Source organism: Gopherus evgoodei, chromosome 1 (genome assembly GCF_007399415.2).
Source record: "Gopherus evgoodei ecotype Sinaloan lineage chromosome 1, rGopEvg1_v1.p, whole genome shotgun sequence".
NCBI classification, from domain to species: domain Eukaryota; kingdom Metazoa; phylum Chordata; order Testudines; family Testudinidae; genus Gopherus; species Gopherus evgoodei.
The window spans coordinates 79,700,299-79,719,013 of record NC_044322.1 but is presented as its reverse complement, the minus strand read 5'-3'; the positions used below and the strand labels follow the sequence as shown (position 1 = coordinate 79,719,013).

The 18,715-nt window shown below is 41.6% G+C and overlaps 1 protein-coding gene across 3 annotated transcripts in view; it reads right to left on the bottom strand.

Annotated features, from left to right (window-relative positions):
- SLAIN1 (SLAIN motif family member 1) overlaps positions 1-15,440 on the bottom strand; it is an 83,226-nt gene extending 67,786 nt beyond the window's left edge. The window contains exons 1-2 of one of the 3 annotated variants that reach the window (XM_030567034.1): positions 14,944-15,440; positions 10,992-11,131 (exon numbers count right to left, since the gene is read on the bottom strand). In XM_030567034.1, coding sequence (XP_030422894.1) covers positions 10,992-11,131; positions 14,944-15,440 — 637 coding nt within the window. Of the gene's footprint in view, positions 1-10,991; positions 11,132-13,040; positions 13,071-14,943 lie in introns of those variants that run through there. The other 2 variants (XM_030567042.1, XM_030567052.1) reach the window with 2 other exon arrangements.
- Positions 15,441-18,715: the final 3,275 nt, after the last annotated feature.

Sequence of the window (18,715 nt, the reverse complement as noted above, 5' to 3'; positions counted from 1 at the left end):
AGAACTGGCTGCCTCGCAGGTGGAGGGTAGCAAGCACCCTGGAAATAGTGCTGCAGGCAAAGACCCAAGGAGCTGAAGGCTGCTCTTGGCAGGCTGCAGGAATCTGCAGGCTGAGGCCCTGAGGCAAGGGCAAAGAGGGTGCTAGGGGCCACAGGGAAGTGGCCCAGGGAGGTCTACAGAGGAGTTGGAAGTACCGAGGAGTACTTTAGACCATTTCTCCAGATCATGTTGAATTTTAATCCTATCCTTCAAAGTACTGGAACCCCTCCCAGCCTGGTATCATCCGCAAACTTTGTAAATGTACTCTCTGTGCCATTATCAAAATCACAGAGGAAGGTATTGAACAGAACTGGACCCAGAGCCAATTCCTGTGGGATCCCATGTTATATGTCCTTCCAGCTTAACTGTGAACCACTGATAACTACTCTTTGGAAACTGTTTTCCAACCAGTTATACACCCACCTTACAATAGCTCCATCTAGGTTATGTAAACAAACTAGGGAAATAAGAAGGTCATGCATGATGCGACACAGCATCAAAAGTCAAGATATGCCACATCTACCACTCCCCCCCACATCTACTACTAATAATAAAATAGGAGATATACTAATCTCCTAGAACTGGAAGGGACCTTGAAAGGTTATCAAGTCCAGCCCCCTGCCTTCACTAGCAGGACCAATTACTGATTTTTGCCCCGGATCCTTAAGTGGCCCCCCCATGGATTAAACTCACAACCCTGGGTTTGACAGGCCAACGCTGAAACCACTGAGCTATCCCGCCCCCCACTAGGCTTGTTATCCTGTCAAAGAAAGCTATTGGGTTGGTTTGGCATGACTTGTTCTTGAGAAACCCATGGTAACTGTTACTTAGAAGATAAGGCGATAAGTGTTGGCAAACTGATTGCTTAATTATTTGCTCCATTATCTTTCTGGGTATTCAAGTTAAGCTGACTGATCTGTAATACTCTAGGTTTTCCTTATTTCTCTTTTCATAGGCGGGCACTTTATATGCCCTTTTCCAATCCTCTGGAATATCTCCCATCTTCCATGACTTTTCGAAGATAAGCGCTAATGGCTCAGATATCTCCTCAGTCAGCTCCTTGAGTATTCTAGGATGTATTTCATCAGCCCTTGGTGACTTGAAGATATTTAACTTGTCTAAGGAATTTTTAATTTGTTCTTTCCTTATTTTAGCCTACCTCATTCTCACTGGCATTCACTATGTTAGACGTCCAGTTGCTACTACTACTACTAAACTTTTTGGTGAAAACTGAAACAAAAAAAGTCATTTAGCATCATTTAGATCATCCATGTGACACAGGCTATCTTGTGCCAAAGTGAAGAAGTCACACTGATAGTACAAAAATGTCAAGAATTTTCTAGTGGTCAAACCCAAAATGACATTAAAATGCTTAGTGTCATAGAGCGTGCTGTCCTTTGGCACTCTCTCCTGACCTAATGTGGTGCTGCAGGGACTCTCTGCTTTTGTTTCCCTTCTACTGCGTCTCTAAGAACTCAACATAGCCCACGTCCAGACTAACCCGCCGTATTGGCGGGTTAAAATCGATTGCTCGGGGATCGATATATCGCATCTAGTCTAGACGCGATATATCAATCCCCAAGCGCGCTTACATCAATTCCAGAACTCCATCAACCCGAACGGAGTTCCGGAATCGACACGGAGAGCCGCGGACATCGATCCCGCACCGTCTGGACGGGTGAGTAATTCGATCTTAGATATTCGACTTCAGCTACGTTATTCACGTAGCTGAAGTTGCGTATCTAAGATCGATTTTCCTCCCCTAGTCTGGACGAGGCCATAGTCCAAAAGGACATAAGGCAAAATTCCCCTGCATGGAGGTTCTATTTTTATCAAATCCAAAATAAACTTGAAATGAAGTCTCTCCCCTTCGGCTTAGAGGTTGCACAGTCTGACATGAGAATCATGGATTCTGATTTTTTTTTTTTTTTAAATCCATCTCTTGATATTTTAGAATTTTTTTCACATCATTGGATGGATGATCACTGTCGAAACACATCACATCAGAACTTTTGAGTATTGACAAGTTAAATCCTAGGCTGCATGCAAGACTAATAGAAAGCAGGAAATCAACACTACCATTACACAAAGGACTGGTCAAATGAACCCTAGGAAAATTTTAATTCTTCTAGAGATGGTTTCATCCTGAGTTAGATTGCATTTACAAAAGCTAACTGCAGAATGGGAACTACTATGTTCAAGTTTCTTCACTTATCACAGCACATGTCCTTTTTGCCAAACTATATGCCCATGACTTTTTTTTTAAATGAAAAAGATAAACCAGCCATCAACCTCTAAATCTGCATAGAAATATTTGTGCTTTTTATAGCAAGACCTTTAAATCATATATTTCTTTATCTCAGTATTAATTGAAATAACCTGTTTCCAAATTGCAATAGCATCTCTGTTCTGCACAGTTATGCTATAGTACCATAGTATTACTGTTAACATCCTAAAACTTCTATAGTACTCTAATAATTCAATCATAGTCCCAAGGTAGCAGTATTTAGCACCCCATTACAAAATACCTACGTACTATCAAGGATTGGAGAAACATGTGGAGTACTAATGGTAGTCCAAGAATACCACGAAGGCCTAGCAGAAAGGCAGAGAGAAGTAGACTAGGAAGAACTCAGTAGCAAAGAAATATAGCGAGAAAGAGGACAAATAGTTAAATCATCAATCCAACACCCTACTTCCATGGTTGTACAGAACACAACTTCAGGCAAAAGCAGAACTAGTTATGCAAGGTAAGGGAGGAGGAATCTTCTGCAGCTATAAAAGGTGATTAAAACCCCTGCTGTCACAAGAACAAGAATTAATGGATCAGATTCACCAGTGTACTCTGCCTGCTTTGAACTATACTGGTGTTGCAAAGCAGAGATATAACATCTTAACCAGATAGATAAGCTAGGTTTACAGATGCTTTACTTTCCTGGAGAGGTCAAGATGGCCAGAGTGTACCAGTGAATCTAACCCATTGTCTTTGTCTAGTATGGCTTTGGACAATCTTTCATCATGGAAACACAAAATAAAATAAGATCTAAACTATCAGCTTTGTATCAATGTAAGACAGTCATATTAGATTTCTGCAGCCTCCCACAGCAAAATGCCCAAATAGAGATTCCAAGAATGTTTTTAAACTTGGATTTTTGATTTCTTATTAGGGTTGCCAAGTATCAGGTCGAAAACCAGAACACTTGGTCTAAAAGGGACCCTAGCGGCTCCAGTAAGCACCACAGACTGGGCCGTTAAAAGTCTGCCACAGCAAGGCAGGCAGGGTACCTGCCCAGCTCTGCGTGGCTCCTGGGAAGCGGCCAGCATCTCTCTCTGGCTCCTAGGCAAAGGGACAGCCACGAGTGCTCCGTGTGAGCTGCCCCTACCCAAGTGCGGACTCTGCAGCTTCTACTGGCCGAGAGCTGTTGCCAACAGGAGCTGCGAGGGCGACGCCTACAGGCAGGGTCTCTAAGTAGAAATCAAAGGATAGAGTTTATCATATAAATAAAATAAGCAAAACAGCTTCAATAGTTGCTTTTAAAAATCCAGTAATATAGCATGTGAAAACTCCAATAACTGACTGGAATTATGCCTGTGCAGTAAATGGTTCTCCCAAATTAATGAAGTCTAAGCAGAGATGACTCAGATGTTTGAAAATATACTGTGCCTGGAGAACAAGACCTTGCATTTACGTAACAGACTACTACAGGTCCAGTTCTGCAACGTGTGGAGTGCCTCTGCAAGACGCTGAGCACCAATTCTGATAGGAGTTGAGGGCACTCAGTATCTCTCTGTCTCAGATCCATAGAAATAAAGTAACTGTATCAGTCTTGCAGCTTCTTCAACTGCTTCTAGAGCTTTACAGTTATATTCTCTGTATTCTTTACGATGGAAACAACCACCTTGACAACTGCATGTTTCTGCACACTATTCTTCACAATCTGAAAACATTTTACGCAAGATTCCAGTCTCCACCTTATATGAAAAATATGTATGATAAAATGGCATTAAATCTCAATCAATTCTTGAGTTCCATAAAATTTTACACCCTGATGTCTCTAAGAATAATTACTTAAATCTATATGAAAATCAAAATGGTTTGCAATTCAAAACAGCATTGCTTCAGTTCAAGCATGTAAAATACAATTCCCGCTACCTTCCAATATTTTCTGCTCTATTTTGCTGTCAAAGAGCTACCATTTCATTAAACTGTTTAATAGCTCACAAATATTGCCTTATATTTTAAAGAGTCAAAATTATATGAAGTGCAGTGTGATTACCTGAGTGTGGTTTCCCAGAACTGTAAAGAAGGAATAATGGTGAGAGGAGGGGCAGAATCTGTTTCTGTGGTGGCAGGAAGTTAGATGAATGGCATGCTGAAAGGTTGGCATACAAACTAAATTATGGTTGTGGTACATTGTGGTTATGCTAGTGATGGTACACTGTCTGGTCATGCTAGTGGTAAGGTGTATGTATGTGTCTCTGGATGGAGGAATAGACAATACATATCCTTAGATGGCTTAGCTTTTCATAACTTTGTTTTTGAAGTCTTGTGCTAGGTATGTTACGTTCAGGCCAACCTCAACTGATACATAACATCGTGTTACTATATTTATGCAGGTAAAGTCTGTAATTTAATTGAGAAACTTCAGCAGGCGGAACATGTGAACTCTATATGGGCCTACAGGAGTTGGACAATGGACTGAAAGATGTCAAGTGGCTGGAATACAGCTAGCTTTTGGAAAGACATGAGCTCTCACACGGGACTGACAAAGAGGGCCAAAATTGGCTTCCACAGCAGCTTGGCTGGATGGAATGCTGGCTTGGCCACAATGGACTATGTTTTAATCTTTAAGAACATAGGAACGGCCATACTGGGTCAGACCAAAGGTCCATCTAACCCAGTATCCTGTCTTCCGACAGTGGCCAATGCCAGGTGCCCCAAACCTTAATTTCTCTATGCTAACCTAAGGACTTCCTGATGCTGTGTTCCAGTTCACTAATAAAACCTACTCTATTTTGAAAAGCCTCCTGGTGTCACTACAAATAACTGCAGAGGTGCATTGGTCCCTGAAGTCTACAAGACTCCTGGTGAGAGACTTTATGTCAGTTTGACTCACTGGCCAGAGCTCATGTTGTGAAACAGGAGTGCTGGAGTCCAGAGGCTGAGTCTCCGAGGCACTGAGGCTGTCTGGCCTATCCTTAAAGAAGAGTGAGACCTCCTTGGAGGGGTTCCTCCAAGTGTAAAGATCTTGGGGTTAATCAACAAACCAGTGAAGGAGAAAGTTTGTTTTTATTAAAAGTGTTACTCCTAAGAGCACTTCTGTGGTGAATTGCTGTGCACAGCTACAAAGTGTTCTCAACCCCAGCTTCCAGTGCACATCTCTAAATTCCTATATTCATAATACTGTCCCTTATAAGGGAGCATCTCCAAAATATAATCTTCCACGAACATATCACTATACCAAAGAACTGTTAAAAGCTGGGGCATGACACAGATCCTGTGGGCTCTGCTCTCTGGAAGGCTGAGTTTCAAGCCCTGCATAAAAACTAACTGTAGAGTAACTCCTTGCTGTGGCTCTAAGTTCCTCAATGTATCTACTTGGCTCTTCAATGGCATGCTACTGCAGTATAGCTACATGCCAAATCCTCAGCTGGTGTAAATCAGTATAGGGAATAGGAAACTTGCCCATCACATCTCTCGCCTCAGAGGATTTGGTACTAAATAGCAGTTTCCCAAAACTCCAATCATTACTAACAGAATGTAAAACAGACTCCATTACACTATTAAGGCTAATATGTTGTCCTGGTGACTTGACAGAATCAAAAAGGTGAAGAGCAGTGTTAAAAATGGGGGTACGAATTTAGAACTAGATAAATAGCTGGAGACCAGACAAAAAGAAACCATCAGGCAAGCAAAGAATCAAAAAGAGAAAGTTTTCTTGTGAAAATATGACACTCACATTCAGAGAAACTTGTAAAACGTAGGGTCTCTTCTTTGCTCATCTGTCCTTTCCACTCACTGCAGCAAAAGGATAGTCATGCAGTGCTTTCCCAGCATCATGCAATTCACTAAAATTGTTCAGTCCTAATCTGTTTTGTGCTATTGCTCTTTCTGTACATTGCACTGTATGTGTTGTATGCCACTGTCTAGGTTAGAAAGGATTCTGCAGGATTCTCCCAATTGGGAAAAACACACACACAAAATAGAAAAAGCAAAGTGAATGGAAGAATACAGGATTCTTATAATTCTGCTCCACGTGTAAACTTCCACTAGAAATCTGGCCTCAAACTAACAGTCTTCAGTTGGAAGTCTTCCATTGCTAAGCATATCTCAGACAAACAGAGCATAAACATTTGATGACGAGTGAGGCTCAGCAGTCTTATCTGAATAGCTTGAATATAGGGCTGCCCAGAAGGGGGGGGGGCCAAGTGGGGCAATTTGCCCCAGGCCCCGGGCCCTGCAGGGGCCCCGGGAGCCCTGGCTCAGCGGCGGTCCAGGTCTTTGGTGGCATTTCTGCGGCGGGGGGCTCTTCAGTCCTGCCGAAGATGTGGACCGACTGAAGGGTCCCCTGCTGCCGAAATGCCGCCGAAGACCCAGACCGCCGCCGGGTGAGTACAAGCGCCGCAGCTCCCCTACTTTGGCCCAGACCCCCTGAATCCTCTGGGCAGCCCTGCTTGAAAATGATCTTTGATCTACTGCCAATTCTAAAGTTTAGGCCTCCAAAAGATTGATTTTTTTAGCCAACAAACTGCATAATCAGGGAAGATATGAAACATCAGCAAATACTCTAGAATACGTCCTATGTCATGATGGCACTACTGGCCTTAGTGTCTTCAGAACCATACGTCTCCCTCAGTCTTATACGCTACAGAATTCGGGCATTTGTTTTTTAGTTGTACTTTGGCTTCAACACTGCAGTGGCAAATCTCACCAGGAAAGGTACTGTTCGACCCACTCCACCCATGTGGTACAATTTTCTGACTGACAAATCAACATGTGGAACAAGTTAACTTAAGACATGGTGAAATTTATGAAGTGTAAAAAGGTAGCAAGGCCTGAAAGCACAAAAGGAGTTCGGTGCCTAAGTCTCTGTTTTAGGCACCTAAGTCTCCGTTTTGGGACCACTGTGATGTACAAAGCTCCCACTGATCCCTGGAGCTGTCTGCTCACTCAGAGCCTAAATCTCTGCAGTGAAAGTTCCCTAGCTGCCTAACTTTCACCTCTGGGCATGCAAACTGCTGTCTCACTCTAGGCACCCAACCACCTACTCTCCCGGAAGCCCCAGAGCAATTCACAAACCAGACATACAGACCTTCTTCCATCTAAATTACATTTAGGGCCCAATGCGCTAGTCATGCTCAGAGGGTATCAAACAGATTAGGCCCCGAAGGTGAGTTCACACAAAATAGCTGGAGTGGGGAAGAGGACTTTCTTCTTACCCTAACCACTGTGCTATAAGTTATTCATGTGGAATACAGGTTCAAGTCCCCCTCAGGGGAAGAATGGATTTGAACAGGGACCTGCCACGTCTCCAGAGAGTGCTCTAAACACTGGGCTATAGGCTATTCCGATATGCTGCTACCTCAATCTCCCCTGTTGAAGCTGATGCATTCTGGATGAACAGTGAGAGAGTCACTGATAAAGGGAAAATGGATCTGGTCTTCCACCTCCCAGGTGAGCACTCTAACCACCAGATTAGAGAGTCAGTCAGTGAGTCAGTCTCTCTCTCTCTCTCTCTCTCTCACGCCCAAATGACTTCTTAAGAGTCTTCTTCCTCTCACCTAGCTCTTGCTAACAGCATAGATGCTTACCTAGGCACCCTTTGCGGGCAGGAGAGTTTAGCATGCATCCCTCTCATTGGCATCTCCCACTGGCTAGTGTAGGCAGCTCCCTTCCTAGCATATTGTGATTCACAAAAGCCAATCTCCTCATTCATTGTATGGGAGCCTAGACACCTAACTCAGGCTTTGTGAATTGGTGATTTTCTAGGTGCCTAAAAGTTAGGCATTAGGACACTCAGCATCACCAGTCCTAACTCCTTTTGTGCATTCAGGCCCAAGTGCCTCTAAAACATCATGAGCACAATTCCCCCCACCTCCCTACACAATATAAAGAGGAGCTGCAACCATTACACCCAGAATAGAAGAGAGACTACTACCAAGCCTGAGTGATGTGCAAACTCAGAAAGAGAAGCCAGGAGCTGCAGTTGGATCTTGTGCACCAAGGTACACCAGTCTGAGTGGTTTTTGATTCAGTGGAACTACTCATGCACTTAAAATTGGGCACGTCCTTAAGTAACTTACTGTACTGGGGCCTGTATGAAGAGCAGAAGGAACAACTGAGCCAAGACAAAAATAAGTTTTTGCTGCTTTTCATTCCTGTTACCACTATAATGCTAAGATAGCTATGAGTGGCTACACTGGATTCTTTTCTAGCTCATGGATCAACAACAAAATTAAGTAAATTCCAACAGCAAACTTTATCTCAGAGTACAGATTTGTACATTGTTACTGCACACTGAATACACAATATTCACCAGCTGCATCAGGGTTACTGGTGGTGATGTGCAAGCTAGAAAGAGAACAACTAATTTTTCTGATACCATGGTGAATTTGAAGGGCTGGTAGCTGAGGGGGGAAAAGACTTTTTACCTTTAAACTGAGTAAACCGTATATGTTATCACTTGAAATAAACTATTATGGAAATCCATAATGCCATTTTCACAGTCACTTTTTAAGGAAGAATCAAATTGTAATATATAAATAAAAAGGATCATCAATAGCCAGGGATACAAAATGAGGAATAAAATGAGAAAAGATATTACAGAATGTTAGTTTTACTTTAGAAAACAGATTTACTAAATTGTTCCAATTGTCTCATCCTGCTCCAAAACAGGGAAAGACTCCTATAAAACCTAATTCTACCTTGTTACAATTAGAAATGAATGTTAAGATTTAATACTTGACATTTGTTGATTAAACTATTATTTATAGGGGAATGGCCCAATTTAAAAAATTCATATCTTGAGCAAAGGTAGTTAATTAGTAACAACAAAACAATTCATTATAAAACCACTGCAATAAAAATATTTGAGACAATTCTCTCCTTGAACACATAGCTCTCAAAATGAGGTTTACACATGGTCTTTGAAGAGAATATAAGTCCTCAAATTATTTTTAAAATAATAGAACTTCATGGAGCAATAACCATAATTAGAATATGTAGTAAAAATTACTCCGTCACAGGTAGCCTTGAATAAAATATTACATTGCACATTAACATTTGCTATGATCTCTCAGATGTTGAAAAATGTACAAACTAAAATCAGAGCGATAGCAATTCACGTATATTTAAAATATACAGGAAAATGTGAAAGCAAATTGCTTTCCTAGTAAATGTAAACAATGCCTTGGAGGAAAAAAAAAGATTACCCATCTCTGACAGGTTTTAAACACACAATTTAGTGAATGATTTTTTTATGAATTTGCAGTCTTACCTCTGAGTGCCACCTCTGCTGCACATTATTATTTAAAATTGAGACTGGCAGCAGAAGACAGTTTGTATTGCATCTGTATTTTTTTTTTTAAATGTAAAAACTACTACTAACTAAAATCTGCTCTGTGATGCTTTTTTCCAAAACTGGAGTCTAAATTGGATTCCTTTCCAGCTCATGCATCATCACTAGATCTGTTAAGTCAACTGTTGGACAGGGTACAAACTTCCTGAACTAATCCATTAGAACACTACCCTCTCCTATTTCAAATACTTCCCCAAGACTTATTACTGTTTTGGTACACAGGTGTGTGCATGCACACATTCAGTCAGCAACTAAGTTTGGCTAGGTTGAAGGATAGCCAGGAATATTCAATATTTAATTTTAAAAAACATATATATTTTCAAACAAATTGGAAAACACCAAGTTGTAAATATGGGTCCCTATCCTGTTCCCACTGAAGTGAATAATAAAGCTCCATGGACTTCAGTGGTACAGGATCAGACTCACAGGCTCCAGTTCAGCAAAGCACATAAGTATATGCTTAATCTTAAGCATGTGCTTAAGTGCTTTACAGGTGCATAGCCATAGCTAGTTTAAATAACTATTTGGCTCTATTAACATTAACCTTGTCTTACTTCTCCTCTCCTCCCTGCTTCCCCCACCCCCAATTGTTTTCTGAACTCCCATGTCAAGTCTTGCGTGAAACTGGATCATCACTCTTTGGAGCAGGAACTACACAACTATACAACATCTAACACACTGAAATCCTAACTAGGGTCTGGGGGGTGATACAACAAATGAATAAAATAATTAAATAATGCAGCTGATTTCTATTTAGAACTGCAATATACCCAGGGAGCTAGACTCATCACTGGTAGACATAACTCCATACAAAGTTAACTGAAATTGAGCAACTTTATGCCAGCAATGAACATGACCCCCCAATATTCGAGAAATAGAAAGTCCTACACAGTATTATCTGTGATCTAGATTTCTTGTTGCATTTCCTATAAATAATAAAGCCCTGAACCTACAATGAGATGTGCGCAATGTATGAGGCTCTGTGCTAGTACAGAGGTGCTTTGTGCACATCTCATTGCAGGATTGATATCAAGTTAGGGCCCAAGATTTCTCCCATTAAAGTCTATGGGCCCTTATTTAGATGAAATGGGGACATCTGAAAATTAATAAAAGGAGTTAAAAATTAGGGTTTGGAGAGTGGAGGAAAAAGAAGAGAAGGAAAAGGAGATTGCTTAAAAATATAGCCGCCACTCATGTAACAGAGGGAGTTGTATATACTTAGATTACAAAACTATGCACCTACCATTTGCTAAACACAGAAAGCTGCTGAAACCGAACAGCATATAAAACTTCAAACTTGCATGCCAAGCACAAATGCTAACTGATTAGTTATGAAATTCAAAGAAATATAACAAGTAAAGATCATAGGATTACCTTGTTCCAGTCTAAAGCATAGGGAACGTTTTGCAGCTTCTATCTCAGGAGTTGGATGATCCAGAATATGTCTACACCATTGCAGAGGACTCAATGATTTCACTTGCGATGTGAGGGTCTTAGTAGGCGAGACATACAACCTCAATTAAAATATGCAGAAATATTAGCATGTACACAGTACATGAGCTTTATATTTTTGTATACTTGACTGTGTATTAAGAATTTATGTTTCTAACACTAAAGTGATATAATAGTACAGTTTTCATAAACGGTACACATACCCCAGAGATAGATTTTCTGTGACTATTTAATACTCACTGTAGATTAAATCATTGCAGTGCTTAACTTTGTATTTAAGAACTTCATCATAACATCTTTTACATTCGTTCCTTCAGTGATTTACCCAATCATATCAGAATTGACATAATATTACAGTTTTCATAGGCAGTATCTCTCCCACATGATACAAAGACTTTATATATTATATTGTACATTACATACAGATTTGGGAAATTAAAAAACTTTGCTGTATGATAATGATTTTTACACTCCTGGTTCCAGCCAGACGAACCAATGTGCAGAAAAAGAAGCGTAGGGAAGCTGTTCTATTTTTCTCTAGGCTTGGAATACAATAGGCAGCTAACCACAGAGACAAGAATATTTGAGTATTTGTTCATCTCCTGTGCCTCTGGGGTAGAGTTTGTGTTTCTACTGGTGTTTAAACCACTTCACGGTAGGGGGCTTGATGGTTTTCATAGCTAAATTCTCTAAGCTGGTATCCAATGTTATTGGCGTCCTCGCAGATTTTGACATGCATGTAGACATAGGTTCACCTGGGAAAGCACACATCTTCCTGGATGAACTATCATTAGCTGCTGATGACAGCTCTCAGCTTCCTCACTGGACATCATACCCTGTTTGTTTCTAAAGCACAGTCTGATTATACAAACTCTTAAATAGGATATCAGAAGCAGGGCAAAAAGGCACACCGGCCAGGAAGTGGAATGTGAATAGCAAATACAAAAAGGCTAAAGTCAAGACAAAGGGACCAAGTCTCAGATGATTACTAATTAGAGACAGAGCTCACATTTAGGTTATTGGTGCAAAACCTGCTCAGCTCAGTAGTGAGCTATTGCTATGTAATGCCTGCTTAGTAGCCTACTGTTTGGGAGATAAATTGCGATCCAGCTCCTAATGGACAAGTGTCCTCATCACAACTGATACCCTTGTTTGCAAACCCAGCAGAGTTCCAGGCCTGAATTTGTCTAACAATAGGGCTGATCTCCTCTCACTTAATAAAGTGGTTGGCTACACAATTATTCCTCAGAATTAAAAACGATGATGAGCCGCATATATACTGAAAATAACACCTCAGCTCCATTGTTAACTTTCAGCAGTATTTTGAAAGTAAAATATGTGATTGATGAGTTCTAAATAATTTGATGTTTATGCAAAAAAAGATGACAACCAAGGAATAAAGTTTTTACATTTTTTTCTTTTTGAACTGCAATTTTTTAGAATAATATTACAAAAGCAGTTAGGGCCCAATATTAAAAAGTCAACAATTAGGATTGCATTGGCTTTTGGCTTTCTAGATTTGACACATTATTTAAAAAAAGATTTAACAAATCATCAAAAGACTAACACTAACCCCACAGCAGCTAACTGACAAACTACCACTGACCAGCAATGCAGGTCATTAGAGATTCATCCCTGAAGGAAATATGTAATGCACCTTAGTTTTATTAAACAGATAACTATCTTTCAGATGAACAACAAGGGCCAAATTCTGCACCTCAATACATACATTTAGTCCCCAGTGATACCATACATAGGTGGAATTTGCCCCCAAATAAAAAAATTCTTCCTAAAGAGCAAACCAAACCTGATAAATAATCACAATTGACATTTGCACTGCAAGACTTGCAATAAAACCAATCCAATACAGCCTTAAAATGTAAGCATGTACAAAACATTATTAAATGCAACTGACCAAGCAAAGTGGTCACCCCAAATCAACTAAATGAGACCAGAGAAACAACACCCTACCACATTATCGGTCATGAGCAATGAAGGAAGTTTGAAATTATAAAACTGATTCATCCCAGTCATGTTCCCCAAACAGTCCAGCACAATCTAATCATCCGCAGAATCAACTGGTATTGATAAATCAAGTATGATAATCACTAATAAACTATCGACAATTGTTGGTGATTCCCAAGAGATGAGCTTTAAAAATTAGGCCTGTTATCTAAAAATCTTTATAGAGATCATCACATTTTGATGAGTCTTAAGACCCAACTTATACTATCACAATAACCATGTTTAAATATGGTTCTGGCTCAACTGCATTATATCATGATATGCCTTTATCTGCATAGATCTAAAAACTATATTAGAACATGTTAAGGAAACATCATCACCTGGACAGACACCCAGGCTAATATATGGCTCTTTGGCATAATTATAACATTCTTTTTCTCACTGACATATTTTAATACAGTTGAGCTACAACTACATTTAAATGTCATTTTCTGTAATATTTATTAGCGCTCGAGGATTACTACACAAGCTGCTGAGATATACAAGTTACAAGACACTAGACAATTTTGAGTATGTTTGGTCTGACAAAGTTGGTGAGGTAATATCTTTTTCCAGACCAACTTATGCTGGGGTGAGAGAGAGAAAGCAAGTATCTTTGGAGCGTACACTGGGCTCTTTTTTGATATTATCTCAGCCATACACTCTCTCTAATATACTGAGACCAACAGAGGTACCACAACACTACATCTCTCTATCATTTTCCCTTCCTGGGCATAAACAAACAGCCACAAATATCTCCCTACTTGGATTTCATTTTCTGCCTCTTCCAATTTATTGAAACATATTTCATACATTATTCTGGAACCATGTATGTATTTGAACAATATAACTGCACAACAATGCCCAAAAGTCCAAAGCCCTCCTATATGGCTGGGGACTGAAATTCAACTTACGAGAGGGCAGCATTTTAAGGGAAGCATAGCCAGTACAAGGAGAACTGAAAGCATTCCTTATTTTTTTAAAGAAGGCTGTAATCTCTTTCTTAGTCCTTCCTAAAATAATTGTAGTAAATCCATTTTAAAGGAAGCAACAAAAGCCTTAGTATCAAGACTAAAAACCAATATACTTACCAGTCAGTCTTCAGTAACATCTTTTCATTTTTTTTACCCAGTTGGGTTTTAACCTAAACCAGATTTTTCAACTTAAATCTTCCTTCCTGACATCTACCACTTCATAATTGCCACATTTATGACAGTGTTAATTTAACATCCTGAATGAATGGCTGGTGAGGTCACCAAATCTCAGAAGCTCAGTCAAGTGTGAGAGGTGAGCAAGGAGGATAAATGTGCTTAGTAGGAACAATAAAATTCAGTGCAAAATATTGGTCCCTGGTTTTTGGATCATTACTGAGTAGGTTACAGTAGCAGAGACAGCCTGTAGTCCTGCTCCTCCCAAGGGATACAGACAGATAGGCTTGAAATTAGGCATGGAGAGGCGATGGAGCATAAAGGGGCGATTAGGAGATAGCAGGAGACAGAGGTCTCAGAAATGGCCCCTTTTCACTGAGAGAGTTAATCACACCAACCAGATGACACGTTTAAAAAAAGCAGATTTAAGATTCAGCAAAACAAGATCAAGTGGATTTTAGGGTTAATGCTAATCAGTAACTTGAAAGCACCAGCTGTGTAAGAATTAGGGAAGACTGGGGGCGGGGGAGGGGGAGCACTTAGCTAGGCTGCGTTATTACAGCCGGGCTCTCCATGCTTAACGGGGACGGGATCCCGTTGCTGTCCAGTCCCTCCCAAGGCCCCTGGTGCTCCCGGGGAGGGGGATTTGCCCTGGGGCACGGGGGCGACCAGCCCCGGGATTGGGGCGCTCAGACAATATCGGGGGATGAGGGGGCCTGTACCATGTGTCCTCGTCCTGGCTGCAGTCACCGTCCTCCAGGTCCAGCACCTCCACCTCGTCCAGCACCGTGGCTGTCCCCGCCGCGGGGATGCTCCCGGCCTCCTGCCCGCCTCCTGCTGCCGCGGCCAGGCCAGCCAGGGCGGGCTTGAAATAGACGAAGGGCTCCGGCGGGCCCAGGCTAGCGGTGCACAGGAGAGTGGGCGCCGGGCTCGGCATGCACAGGGCCCCGGGGCTGCCGCTCGGGGCTCGCCCGGCCGCTGCGGGGGAGCCGATGGCGGGGGCTGGCGGCGGGAGTAACAGCAGGTGCGGGCTGGCCGGGGTCGGGGGGGCGGCGGCGGCCGCCGCGCGGCTCCGCAGCTGCTCGTTCTGCTTCTCCAGCTTCCGCACCAGCTCCTGCAGCTTCTTCACCTCCAGCTCGGCGCTCACCACCGAGCCCGCCCCGGGCCCGGCCGCCTGCACCTCCGCCATCGCCGGCGGCTGCAGCCAGGCAGCCTCCATCCGCCCCGCCCCGTCGGCACCTGCTCGCTGCCGGGCTCCCTCGGCGGCTCGCCTCCTTCCCTGGTCCTGCTACTGGCGGCGGCTTCGGCTTCGCCCCTTGCAGCTCGCAGCAGCCGCCTCAGCTGCTCTTGCGCCTCCTGTCAGCAGCGACAACACAGCCCGGGGGCTCCCCTCCCACTCTGGCACCGGAGAGGCACCCGCACAATGGGAACAAAGAGCGGCCCGGCTCCCGAGCCATTAGCCGCGGGGGCATAAAAAGCGAGCGGCTGAGGAGGAGCGGGGCTAGAGAGAGGCAGGGGAGCGGGAGCCACGCCCGGCAGCATTCTCGCCCCCCCCCCCACGCACCCACCTAGGCTTCGGTGTGGTTGCAGCCAGTGCCGGGGGGGGGCTCGTATATCCCTACTCCCCCCTCCCTACGCACACACACACCAGACACTGACATCAGCTGTTGAATCATGAGCACAAAACACTATCGTGAGGAGAAGGGGAGATCGGTCTCTGACCCAGTGTCTGCCCCAATCTACACTCTGTGCCCCGCCACGCCCCCGCGCCCTTGCATCTAGCCCCTGGAACTTCCACCCTCAATGGACCTGCTAGGGAGGACACCGCTTTATTATTATTATTATTATTATTATTATTATTTTATTATTTTAACACGCTGAGCCTGCAGCCTTCACTCTCGGGCCAAACTACGTGGTAGTTTAAAATAGAATTAAACGGTTAATCCTCGCGGCCCTAGGGAAGTATTAAAACCCAAGTCTTTAAAATAAATAGCCTGCCTACCCAGCTGTGATAGGTACTGCCCGAGTCTGATTCTGAACTGGGTGGCTCCTATGCTGGTATTTCCTTTTTTATAAAACTATATAATTAGTGTCTGATAGCGCGAGTGTTATAAATATGCAGATTTAGGTTGGTGGGAATGAAAAAATCACTTATAGAATCCCTTATTTTGAAATAAATGCTTTAACCAGTTGTTCATTTGTCACACTATAGCCAGTGAGTGGGAGAACATATGTATTTGTGTGCCTGTGGTGAGTTAGGGTCTTTGAGCTGGTAACAAGGAATGTGCAAGTATGTGGTCGAGAAAAAATAGTAGTCATACATGAAACTGCAAAGAGATTTAATCGAGTCTGAGTGAAATACTAAATAATCAAACTATTTATACGTTTCAGAATCACTGATTTTAACTTTCCTCCGCTCCCCACGAGATAGATTTCCTTTCTTTGCTCAAAACATTTCGATTAGCTTGTACTACTTTTTGAGTCTTGGTTTAATAATAGGATGAGTAATGATAATTTTCATAGAGCGGAATTTGTTCAGTGTTTAAACCATACTATTGTTGCTTTACTCAATTCCGACTGGCAGTTTGACTGAAAGCTTACATCCGTTCCACATGGGAGTATACTTGAATGCTAGCCCTCAGAAAATGTAGTGTGTATGTTTGCATGTTATCCTTCCAAGATGGAAGAAAGAGATCATATAGAGAGTCTAGTAACAGAAATTTAAAGAGCACACAGATACGAACTAATTCCAATTTATTCACTCTTAACAGTGAAGATAATTGGCTATGCACCAGTACTGTTAAGCAACAGTTAAATGAATAATACTTTGCACTTAAATGGCACTTGACCTATTCAAATCACGGAACAAACTAATAAATCAGCATAACTTCCCTCATAGATAAATTAGGACGACTATCCCCATTTTATAGAATGAGAAAGCAACAGTAGTGATGTTACATGCCCAAGGCCAACTAAAGAGTCAATTATAGAGGCAAATATGTCCAAACCATCCTGTACGTATACCAGTTTACACCAGAAATATTACTATATGAACAGCTAGAGGTTTCCTAAGGTATGAACATGGAGTACAAACCCAAGATTTGCTGAAGGCAGCATACATCCAAGTGCTAACACATTATTACAAAGAATTAAGTGGCAGCTACTCATTCATCCAGCACCTCTTTTTTAGACAGATTAGCACTGATGGGCAATCACAATGATATTTTTATTTGAATCCACATGTTAACAGTGCCAACTCCCTACCTGAGATTTGATCTGAAGAGAGGATTGACCTTAATTTCCCTGTCCAGAACCCAAGCAGACATTGGACTCATTCAGTCCAGCACCATTTTGTCTTGTCTATTTAGATTCTTTGGAGCCAGACTCTTAATTTATGCCTGTACAGCGCCTAGCACAATTGGCCCCAGATTTTGCTCTGGGCTCCTAGGCACTATTGTAATGCAAATAACAATGACAACAACAGTAACTGTAATTGGATGGAAGAGAAGATATGACAGGTTCTGAACGTTTTTGACTTCCAGATATTGTAAGTTTTATCATTGTAGGATGAATATAATGCCCAGTATAGGGGACAGTACCAAGATATGCCTTAGAACAAGCAACTGAAAAGGGTTTTTTTCCCCCTGTACTCTCTACCCCTTATGTAAAGGACATTTAAAAATATCAATAAAATAAAAAAATACTGAGGCCCCAATTCTGCCATCTTTATTCACAGTGAATAATACATTCCAGTTTTCTCAGCTACTGATAGGTACAATCATTATTGCAGTTAGGTGAAGAAAAATAAGTTCCTACATATCTGCCTATGCATAGATGCAAGCTCCAGGCAAATTGCTGATCTCTCATTATACTGCAATAGATTTTATAGTTGATTTTCTCATTTATCTTCAAGTAATCTACCCAGCAGTTGCCATCTAATTTTAAAAGGCAAATTGTATATCGTTTCTATTTTTTCTGAAATCTCTCATATGACAGTCTTTCTTTCTCATCCACTTTATACTGTCATGAAATTTGTTCCTCACTTTTAGATACTTTTGAACTGGTCTGACAGTTAACAAATTTCATAATCTTAAAGCTTGAGGTTGGAGAGGTAGGGAGATTAAACCAATGCTTCAAAGACTGTATTGTTTTAATAAAATCTCAGCAGCATTTTAGGGTCCAAATCATAAAATCAACATCACTGAAAACACAATCCTATCTGGAAAATCAGGTGTTAATATTACTAAGGTCAAATGACTTGAAGAATGTCAAAGTAATTTACTGAATTACTAAGAAATCATCAACACATTTTCATAAATTTGCTAAAAGTGTTAACTAGCCATTTTTAGTATGAGAACCAAAGTGAGCACCTCTTTGTTTATAATACTTGCTATTATTCTTTGTTCTACACTAACTCAAAAAGTAACATTAAAATTGTTCAGTTACACATGCACTTCTATGAGAAGCAGAAATGGAAATATATTCAAGGACAAA